At 40.4% G+C, this 11800-nt stretch overlaps 1 protein-coding gene across 1 annotated transcript; it reads left to right on the forward strand.

The window, feature by feature from the left end:
• Positions 1-835: 835 nt before the first annotated feature.
• On the forward strand, positions 836-5110 carry tbr1b (T-box brain transcription factor 1b). Its single transcript, XM_004081731.5, has 6 exons — positions 836-1624; positions 1936-2090; positions 2179-2300; positions 2489-2647; positions 2960-3021; positions 3550-5110. Exons 1-6 carry the CDS (start codon positions 930-932, stop codon positions 4391-4393), a joined length of 2037 nt encoding a protein of 678 aa, XP_004081779.1. The 5' UTR covers positions 836-929; the 3' UTR covers positions 4394-5110.
• The last annotated feature ends 6690 nt before the right edge of the window (positions 5111-11800 follow it).

The raw sequence follows: 11800 nt of genomic DNA on the forward strand, positions 1-11800 counted from the left end.
ATGATTTACAAAACTGTCAGAAAATCCTTAAAACATCCCGTCAGTGAGCAGATTTGAGATCCTATTTGTAATTTATGTAAGGTAGTCATCGACAATACATAAAGAAGTGTTTATAAAGCATTCCCACTGAACATCAGGGGTTATTTAATTGTAACCTTGTCAGTAAATTAAGCTCGAAGGCGTTTAGACCAGCTGCTTTGACCAATTTCTATCCTCTAAATTATCCTTTAATAAAAATATATTTTTTATACATTTCCTTTTTAAAGATTATTTTCTTATATTTCAGGGGAAAAAACCTTCAGTTTTTTTGGAGCTTGATTTGCTTCTGCAGCCGCCGTTATGGGCGCACTGCTTCCTAACTTTTAGTGCATCAAATATTTACCAGCGCTGGGACTCATAAACACATCTTCAGTGGGACGCTCTGATTTCACGCGATATCACAAACATTTTAAGGCTTCCTGTCATTTTTGGCGTGTTAATAATAAATCCTGATTTCATGGGCAGACATACTTTGGCACTCATGGCGCATGAATAGGTAAACAGGTAAAGGTAAATACCGTTGACAGGAAAAACAATCCAAATTTTTATTTTATTTTAAAGACCCCCCCCCCCCCCATATCAAGTTGGAGCACATTTTTTCTTGATATGCAGGTCCATCACAATGAAAACAAGTCACTTGCGCTCCTCGGATCTTCCTAATTAAGACCTGTCTAATTAAATTACAGCCTGGACTTAACCAATGACAGCACTTGTTTCATTAGCAAAGAGAAGAGAGAAAAAAATCCTCCCTGATTGCAGAATGGTGTCAATTGGCTAATTTGCCGCCTTCCATACTTCAAGACATGCGCGAGGCGTTTTCACAAGATTAGGAAAGGCGTGTGCAAAAGCCTGTGATATAGGTTGAGCTAATAGTTGCTTCCCATTGAGCTATGCAGGTTGAGAACTGCAACCCGCTGGCGAGTGATCTCTCCAAGAAATTTATAAGTGTGGGCAGTGGCTTTCCGAGCTCCAATGGATCGGAGTTTTCGTTGCAGGACCATCCTATTATATCTGCAAGTGACAACCTGGAGAGAGGTTCACCTCTGAAAAAAAACTCCAGGGAGATGACGAATCAGTCAGAGGCAGACAATTTTCCCGACTCCAAGGACGCATCAGGGGACGTCCAGAGGGGCAAACTCTCTCCTGATCTTCACGGAGTCTCTGACATCCGTCATAATTTCGATGGATCTGCAGGAGAAAGGTGCATCTTTTCTCCGTCTACCCAGCCGCAGTCAGTTTCAGCAGCAGCCGCCAGTGCCATGTTTCCTTACCCGAGCCAGCATGGACCCGCGCATCCGGCTTTTTCCATCGGGAGTCCCGGCCGATACATGGCCCATCATCCCGTGATAACAAATGGACCGTACAACAGCCTTTTAACCAACACCTCTCCTCAGGGCTACCCGGCAGCGGGTTACCCCTACGCGCAGCAATATGGACACACGTACCAAGGGGGGGCTTTTTACCAGCTATCCTCGGCGCAGGCGGGACTGGTTCCGGGCAAAGCGCAGGTGTATTTGTGCAACAGGGCCCTGTGGCTGAAGTTTCACAGACACCAGACAGAGATGATCATCACAAAACAAGGACGGTGAGTGCGCGCAAATGCGCAAAAACCACACGGATCCGATACATTTATTTATTTTCGTTCATTAAAGTGTGAATAATAATAGTAATAATAATAATAATAACAATAATAATGGATCAAAACGGTAAATCCGTTATAAAAAACAATGGAGTGAGCGATCATCTCAAAGATAAAAAAAACTTAATTCTAGAATGATTAAATAAAACAACGAAAATGAAAATCCATCTTGTTATTTCTGATTTCCGACTGTTGCATTTTTCCATTTTTATGCACTTAAAAACAATCTTGATTTTTTTTTTGTTTCTATCCCACAGACGGATGTTTCCCTTTTTGAGCTTTAATATTTCTGGCCTGGATCCAACTGCTCACTACAATATTTTTGTGGATGTAATACTTGCTGATCCAAATCACTGGCGCTTTCAAGGTGGAAAATGGGTGCCATGTGGAAAAGCAGACACAAACGTGATAGGTACGATTATTTTTTTACTGTTCCTGTTAATTAAACATTCATGCTTTTAATGATTTTTTATAACTTTTTTCCTCGTCTGTTTTTCCAGGCAACAGGGTTTACATGCATCCAGACTCTCCAAATACTGGTGCGCATTGGATGCGTCAAGAAATCTCGTTCGGAAAGCTAAAGCTCACAAACAACAAAGGTGCCTCCAACAACACCGGGCAGGTAATTTAACATTTTTTTAATTAAAAAAGTTGATTTGTTTTCTTCATTTTTATGTTTTTTTTTCTGGATCTGGATCTTTGCGTCGTTCTCAGCGCACAAAGAAAGCTGTGGCTTTTGCGCCTTCTTCATTTTTTTTTTAAACTTCAAAAGTTAGTTTTACGCGCGCGCTTCTTACTTTGAAACTGCAGATGGTGGTTCTGCAGTCCCTCCACAAGTACCAGCCAAGGCTCCATGTGGTGGAAGTAAACGAGGACGGGACAGAAGACACCAGCCAGCCAGGAAGAGTGCAGACTTTCACCTTCTCGGAGACGCAGTTCATCGCCGTTACAGCGTACCAGAACACCGATGTGAGGGTCCAACGCCGCACCTCAAGCGCACGCAAATATAAATAAATATATAAAATAAACGCTTACAAAACAAAATAAGAAATCTCCTTAAAAATTAAACCCCAATTGTTGCATGCCACTGATTTAACTCTATACAAATAAATACAAATAAGTAAAATTGTTTGAGTTATCACCACTTAAATTAAACTGATCGTTGTCAGATTTTTTGAATTACCATTATCATTTTTTATTTTTTACAGCAATGTTGTTGCAGTAAATATATTAGCACCTAACATTATTTTTAAATTGAATTAATGCTTTTGTCTTCCACAGATCACACAACTAAAAATCGACCACAATCCCTTTGCCAAAGGATTTCGGGACAATTATGACACGTAAGATTTATTTAATTATTTGCATTTTTTGCTTTCTTTTAATAAGCCTGCATATTGATACATAAAAACAGAAACTTAAATAATAGGAAATTTCATATATATATAAATATGTTCATTGATATTTTATTTTTGTTGGAGTGTTTAACCATTTTTTACACCATAAATATAAAGAACAAATGCGTAAAATGCCTGTTGCATGGTTCTTTCTCTGTAATGTGCACATTAACGAACGTCATAATAATATTCTGAAATTACCGTGTAATTATAACATAGATAAAAAATGCAACAAAACACATTTATTTTTAGAGATTCTTTTTGAGAAAGCCAGTTTTTATCTGCGTAAAACTGGAAGTCTATTAAACGGCCTCCACTTTAAATCTAATCCAATCTTCAGAAACAGCTGATTGATTTTTTTGTTTTGTTTTATTTTTATTTTTTTTAATATAAGGCCTTTATTTTTTTATATCAACTCGCCACCGTCCACATTCAGCGCCTGAACCGTTTCTGTTTTCTCCTCCATCTTTTCAGTGTCTACACAGGCTGCGACATTGACCGCCTAACTCCATCACCGGGTGACTCTCCGCGTTCACAGATCGTGCCGGGTGCGAGATATGCCATGCCTAGCTCTTTCCTGCAGGACCAATTTGTCAGCACTTATGCCAAATCTCGCTTTCACCCTGGCGTGGGGACTGCTCCTGGCACGGAGCGCAACGTTCCACTCGGCAACAGCTTGCTGTCTCCTCAGCAAGCCGAGGAGCCCACTGTTGCCACCCCCCCGCAGCGATGGTTTGTCACCCCTGCCAACAACCGACTGGACTTTGCAGCCTCGGCATACGACGCCGCTGATTTCGCCGGTAACGCGGCCACCTTGCTGTCCTACGCAGCGGCCGGAGTGAAGGCTCTCCCCCTGCCGACTGCGAGCTGCTCCAACCGGCCTCTTGGCTATTACGCAGACCCGTCTGGCTGGGGAGGACGCACGCCGCCGCACTACTGCGGCGTCAACAGCAAAGCCAGCTCGGTCTTTTCCTGCTGGCCCGCGAACACCATCGGGGGCCGCTCAGGCACCAGCTACCTGCAGGAGGAGGGGGACTCCATCAGCACGGAGAGGTCACCGATCGGTGGCGCAGAGGAGAGCAAAGCCAAAGACATCACATCTGAGTCTAGCTGGATAGAGACGCCCTCCTCCATCAAATCCATCGATTCCAGCGATTCTGGGATCTTTGAACAGGCCAAACGGAGGAGAATCTCCCCCACTGCCACGCCGGTTTCAGAGACTGTGTCCCCGTTAAAGTCTGAGCTGCTGGCACCGAGGGAGTGTGACAAAAACTGTACAAAGGACATCGGTTATTACAGTTTCTACTCTCATAGTTAGGAATCTATCTATCTATCTATCTATCTATCTATCTATCTATCTATCTATCTATCTATCTATCTATCTATCTATCTATCTATCTATCTATCTATCTATCTATCTATCTATCTATCTATCTATCTATCTATCTATCTATCTATCTATCTATCTATCTATCTATCTATCTATCTATCTATCTATCTATCTATCTATCTATCTATCTGACCGTTCCATCATTACATCCAAAGTGTACATTTTTTGGTTATGACATAAACTGTTAAGATTTGTTGTAATTATGGATATAATGTATATAAATAATAATATTTGGCATTTGTGATAGTGACTGGATGTCCACAAAATAAGAAACAAATATGATCCCCTATGGTGTCTGACAGAGCCAACTGTTCTCCTGTTTGAAGTAGCCTGTTAGTATCTGAAATGTTTAGGAATCTGTACATGAAATGGTTTTTTTGTGTAGCAGAAACTGACACGTCAGTTTTGGGGGAAATGTATTTCTTAATTCTATCAAAGCTGCGGGTGAAGCTGCAGGAAGTTTAAGCGACGATCTCCTTCCTTCATGTGGTTAAAGAAGTTTGTCAGTGTTTGTAGACATGCAGGGTCTCTGCTTCATTTGAGTTTATTTGCTTGTACATGACGTTGTGGAAAATCTCTGTATGTGCTGTGATGTGGATGAAACTTAATAAACAGTGTTCCCCATCAGGGCACGCTTTACTGGATTTAAATGGATCAAACAGATTTTTTTCCTTTAACTTTATATACCTAAATTGCAAAAATTCTTTTATTTTGACATTTTCCTGTCATGCGCAGACTTATTCTTGAAATTTAGCGCTAAGTACAATACAGCAACTCATTATAAACAATATCACATATTTATATTTACATAATGTAACTAACATTTCATCGTTTTTTTATTATTCAAGAAATATGAAAACACGAAATACATAAAAGTGTATTTTTTTCTCACATAAAAATAAAGTAACACATACGATCTATGTCAAGGGATGCAAATTGGCTGGATGCGCTCCACGCGCACACCACGTGAACAAAACCCCTGCAGCTGTCAGTGAAGAAAAACCCTTTAAGAGGCCTCGCTGCGGTTTATGCTCCTTATTATTATTATGAAGCCTTTCCAGATACAAACATCAGATGGCGACAACTGTAAGCTTTAATCAGACAGCTTTCATCAATGGTGGGATCAGAGACGGATTCATTTTTAATTGATGTTACCTTTGGATTGTATAGTGCAGCGTCTGCAATGTACACTAGATGGCGACATTTCACTAACTGCCACGAGATTCAGTGCGCGTGCGGAACATCCAAACGTTCACTTGGATGCAGAATAAACATTTTAAAAGTAAAAAACAAAAACAAACAATTAAAAAAAAATTCGTGAATAAAATCTTATGTATCTTTTGAGGCAAGTCCAGCCTGCAGCTCAATTAAAATAGACACAGGCAGTACAACCCATCATGTATAATACAGAAAAATATGGTGAAAATAGTTTTTTTAATACAAAAACATATAACATACTTTATGATCAAAAATGTAATCTCCTGTTGATCTCAAATTCCCTTGGTGAATATATACCAAATAATTTTCATCAAGTATTTAAAAACAAATGTGTTTCTATGGTGTTTCTGTCAACCTACCAACAAAAAAATGCAATAGATGTATTTTTTCAACCTACATATTCTTAGATTATTTTAAGTTAAATTTTATGTTTAAAAATATTTTTATTTTCAACCTAGACTTATATTTTTAAACACCTGGAGAGCACTATTTTTGTTGTGCATACAATGCCAATAAACGATATTCAGATTTTGACAAAATAAATTCTATAACTGTATATACATTTCAATATACTTAACATGTAGTAGATATGCAAAAAAAGTAACACTTTTCATTAAGTCATAGATGCTGTCACTGAAATCTTAATAATTCTTGTTAAGCCTTGGAAAAAAATGCAGATTTAAAATCTGAATACAAAAAGAAACAGAGAACCTTGGTGACATCACAAATCCCTTTTCAGCAGCACACTTCAACTATTTCATAAAAAGTCATTCCAAAAGACGTAAAAACGTCCAAACAGGTTCCAAAATACTGAAAACACAGAAACCAACAAGGTCAAGACCGAAAATAAAAGTGCACAAATGGACAGTTGAAAGTGTTACAGCCAGATGACTCTTTTACTAAGCCTCCAGTACTTCTCCAAATAAAGCTTCAGTTTGAGTTCATTTTATTATGGAGGGGAGCAAAACTAAAAGCTTTTTTTGTGATTTTGTTTTACCTGTGAGAACAGCATGAAACGTCTCTGAACAGCTGAGATCAGAGCTCCTGAATTCTACCATCTGACATTTGTGAGAGCTGTAAGGGTCAGGCCAAAAACCGCTTTGTAGGAGCACAACAGCGCATCAAATACGGGGAGGTCCAGTCATCTCATTCATCCTGCACATCACAACGTGTGAGGGATTCGAAAACAATCACATGCATGAAACATGCATAAAAAAAATTATTGTTCAGGATGCTTGTATACTCTAGAGGAAAGTTATATCTTAAAATAACAAAACCCCGAGCCCCAGACGAGCAGCTCACCACCGGGAGTCCCAGGCATCCCCCCTCCCCAACCCCAGGCACGAGCTAGAGCCCCCTAAGGGAGATTCGCCCCATGCTCCAGGCAACCACCCTCCCACCCAGCGGAAGGTCAGGAAGAGAGCAGGGAGGGGGCCGCCCACCTCTGCCCGTAGGAGGACACTCAAGAGAGTCGGGGGTCCATGAGGAGGCTCACCCACAGTTGAAATTTTGGAGGAGGCCAACGCTGGAGGACAAGGACAAAAACCTGTACCACAGTGACACGGACACCCCCCAGCTCAGATGGGTTATGATCCCTGATTCATTTTCCCACCAGGGAACTCAAGGATCCCTCTCCCTGCGTGGAGAAGGGTCTGCCCGGCCCAGGAAGCCAGCACCCAAGGGAAACGGTCCCCACCAGGGATTGGGTAGGGGACAGGAGATCAGAGGTCCCACCTTCCTTGTGAAAAGTATGTGTTGTTTGTGTGTGTGTTGGAATGTATGTTGTTGAGACTTAAGGGTTGTGAGTAATAAAGGGTTTCTGAAGACATCTCCAGCTCGATGGCAGTGATGTCCAAGCTTCCTCCCCTACCAAGGGCTCTACATGCCTAAGGTGCAATTAAAAATGAAAGGGGGGAGGGGATTCCAAGCTGCAACCATGGAAAGGGCGCCAATGCCAAGTAGCCCCTCCCCAAAAGCGCATTGCAGGCCCTAATAACTGGTTGAAAGAGGAAGGATGGTAGGTCGGGTGTAGCTGACAGACTGACCCCCGATTGGTGAGGCAACTGTCCCCCAGCCCCCCAGTCCTGTCAGAGCCTGGAGACTCCAACATGCCAAACCTCCAAGGTCCCATACCAATAGGACCCCCCCCCCCCCCCCTTCCACAGACAGCCCCCCAGAAAGGGGTCAGCCCCCCCGACCCAGCGGCCATGGAAGGTGTAACCCGGACCAGCCCCTCCTCGTCCCATGGCCGGAGAATTTTTTTTTTTTAACGATGCAAAATGTTTTATTAGGTGGGTGCTGAAAGAACGAATTAATGTAGCATTTTGATGTTCATATACTTAAAATAATTTCACCCCCCATTCATGCATTCTCTCTCTGAAAGGCGTCAGCGGTTCAGTGACTTTCGTCTAGCCTCCGGACTGTGGGGGATTTTCACCTACAGGCTGTGTTCCTAACCCCCGAGTATGATGTTGTTAAAAAAAACAACACCACTTTATTTTTGTGACCTCTCCTTTTTGAAATGCTTTTTCAGAGTGCATGTTAGGATTCTTTTATTAGTTATTTTCATAATTTTGTCCTTGAACTCTCACCTTTCCACCAGTTCACCTCAGCCTGGATTATCAGGTCAAAGGAGGCACAGAGTTCCAAGAAGCTCAGAGAGAATCAACTTTTTTCTTTTTTGCACCAAAGGTCTGGAATAGAAATGCTACTAGAAAAGCACTACTTTTTTTTTTTACGCGTCTTAAAACACATACTTAATTCACACAGTCTGCTCTTATTTAACTTTCATATGTAACGGTTAAGAAATTGACTATATTTTTCTTACTTTTAAGATTAAGATCAACTTTATTAATCCCTGTGGTGAAATTCAGTTGTAGCAGCACAATAAAATAAATACAAAATACGATCTTCTGAATCTCAATTACATGAACACAAGCTGAAAATGATCCAAAAATGTAACCTTTTTTCTAAAATGCAATCAATGGGCCTCAGATAGGTAAATGTTTATTTATTACATTTTCCAAAAAGTTGGAAAATGCTAAACATGTTGTTTTCCTCTTTATGTTGTGTTATGTTGTAATATTGTGTTGACAGTTTTTTGCAGTATAAGTGGACATGTACCTAAATTTGCTGCTAATTAAAAAAAAAAATCTAGATTGTTTTACAAAAGCTCCAGTATGCAATGCAAGCCCACATCATTATTCTTCCACTGCTTTGTTTGACAGTTAAAAGATGATCTTTTGCAAACACTGCAGCTTGACATTTTGATAACTCAAGGTTTTAGCAAACTACAAACTTTTTTTAGGATTGCACAGCTGTGAATAAGGTCAGGTCTCGAACACATAGATGCAAATACAACAGATAGCCCATATACAGGGAATAAACAAAATCAAATAAAAGGAAAGACTTGCCCTGATGCAGTCCCCCTCCAATTATCTTTTGATCTATTGTAAAATAATTCTAAATGGTCTTTTAATTATAATTATGTTGTTTCTAGCCAAAATAATAAAATAAAAAACCTGTGCTGTTTTCTAGGACATAGAGCAGCAGCAGTTCATCCAAAAGTTTGCCTCTGTTGGCGTGGAGTAAGTCTGTCCTGACTACCCATTATCCATTTGTTTACACTCTCTCCCGCTAGCTTACAGCCCCTCACAACCCTAACATTAGTGGTGCAACAAAAATGGTAAACAACATTGGAATAGATGCCAACTCAGATGAGGAAAACCCAGATCTAGTCGTCTACAAGTGGATGCATTTTACAATCAAGCTTTCCAGAATGGGATGGCTGTGTGCATTTTATTTTTTTTTCATTTGAACCATGCTCTTTGTTATGTGTTTTTTCCTTTTGTAAAGCACTTTGTGACTGCTGTCTTTTTGAAATGTGTTATATAAATAAACATTACGTACATCGGAATAGAGCAGAACAGGGAGCTTGTGGCTTTAGGTAGTGACCTCTAAGTCACACTTACAACCTTTTTCCAACGCAACTTTTTGTCTGATCCTGATTCACGATACGATTTGAATAAAATACCCTACTCAGAAAGGCGATTTTAAGTTTGATATTCTTTGAATAACTCCTCCAGGATGAGAAAAAATGTCACAAGAACATGTTAAAACACCAAAAATACAATTTCCATTGAAGTGGCTTTTTAAAATAATAAAGTTTATTTCAAACGATGAAAACGTTATTTTTAAGGCAGCCAGTTTCACAAACAAAAACATAATCTGTACATTTTATGTATGCTTGCCCAGTAGCGGTTCTAGGCACGGGCCGTCCGGGCGGTGGCCTGGGGCGGAAAACTGAAGGGGGGCGGCACCGGCGGCTCAGCCCTTGTAAAATATTATATGCACCACTATTGGTTTACTTATGTCACAGTTTGTGAGTTTGTAACAGCCTGAACCTGGCCGCGCCGCCGCCCTCGCCCCGCAGCTGCGCTCTCCTGTCTTTGAGAAGTAGACACAAATGTGTGTGAAGAAGGAGAAGGGAGGGGGCGCGGTGTGAGCACGGAGCGCCGCCGCGTTTGCGCATGCGCAAAACCTGACTGACTCATCTTTCAGGGGAGGCGACGGTCGCGGGCTTGATGAAAAAAATAAAAGTAAAAACTGCGACTGCGCCGTCATGTAGCGAATCAGCGCCCCTGGCTGTAGCTGCACGCGCTCCTGCTGGAAATGTGTGAAGAAGGGGGGGGGGGGGGGGGGGGGGGGGGGGGGGCTGCGGGGAATCAGTTCAATTGTGGGACGCTTCCAAATTAAGTGGCTAGGTGGGGACAAGGGCGGGGTTTTGAATCTATTTTATAGAACCTTTTTATAAGTCAGTCATAAGGTGACATTCTATAACCAACATTTTAATAAAGGTATAAAAAATATATTCTGCTTTTTTGGGTTAATTTTGTGTGAAATGCCCAAATGAAAAAATGGCAACACAAAACAATGCTGTCACTAAGGTGACAGTTGGTTCAGTCGATGGACTTGATGCCTTCTTCGTGACGTTAGGACCTTTATGCCAAACAAACGCCAAAAACATCTAAAATATGGAGAAAAAAAGGTCAAAGCCATCTGGTGCCCAATTTAGAAAGAAAAGAAGAGGAGAAAAGAGATAAAGAAAAGGGTAAGTCCTCACAGCTTGATGCATGTTCTTTCTAAATTCTAATGCTACCTGCCCTACAACAACGTTGCCGATGAAAACTTTATTTTGGTCGATGACCAACACTGAAGTAGGCTCAAATGTTGCAAATAGCGTCATTTTTTATTTATTTTTTAGATTTTATTCTTAAAAATTTGCTCTGCCTTAACTTGTAACATTAGTTATGATTCATGTGTCTGTCTGCTCTGCTGTAACACAAAGGTTGTGTTGTGTTTTGCTGTTGTATACTAGTTCATAATGTTAAAAGCTGTGATGGTTACACAGCATGCTGCTGCTGCTGCCATAAGATGCTAATGGGGCAAATAATTTGAGATTGGTCTTAAATTTAATAATCGTTTGTGGCAGCCTAAACGTTTTCCCAATGTTTTTTTGACATTTAACTGGGGATTTAGGGGTTAATTTTGAGCCTGCATATGAAGTTTATTTTTTATTTGTTTTACAAATGTGGGGTTATATTTTTAGCCAATAGAATTTCCATAAATCTGTAGGTAGTTTTAAAAATGAATATTTACCATTTACTGCAACTCTATGGGGACAAAACATAATGTAACAGGTCATAACTAAAAATGTTCCAATCAAAGGATTGAAGACGGAAAACATGAGCTAATTTTTCTTCTCTGAAGTAGAGATCGATATAGAACATGACAATTAAAATTTCCAATTCATAAATGTTTTTAAAATATTTATTTTATATTATTTATTTAATATTGAGTTTGATTCAATATTTTCTTAGCTAACTGTATTTTTGCCATGCTTATGGTCTTTTATTTTTTGTGTTCTGATAACTATTATAATGCTGTTCAGAATTCTGACATCTTTTGTATCCACTTCTTAATTTCAATGACAATAAAACATGTCAGTTGACAAAGACAAACAAAGTTCTGTTGTGACTATTGGGGGGGCGCCTGGGGAGGGTCTCGCCCGGGGAGTAATTCAGGGTAGAACCGCCACTGTGCTTGCCTCACAGACTC

Source organism: Oryzias latipes, chromosome 21 (genome assembly GCF_053564925.1).
Source record: "Oryzias latipes strain Hd-rR chromosome 21, Olatipes_Hd-rR_3.1".
Lineage (NCBI taxonomy): Eukaryota > Metazoa > Chordata > Actinopteri > Beloniformes > Adrianichthyidae > Oryzias > Oryzias latipes.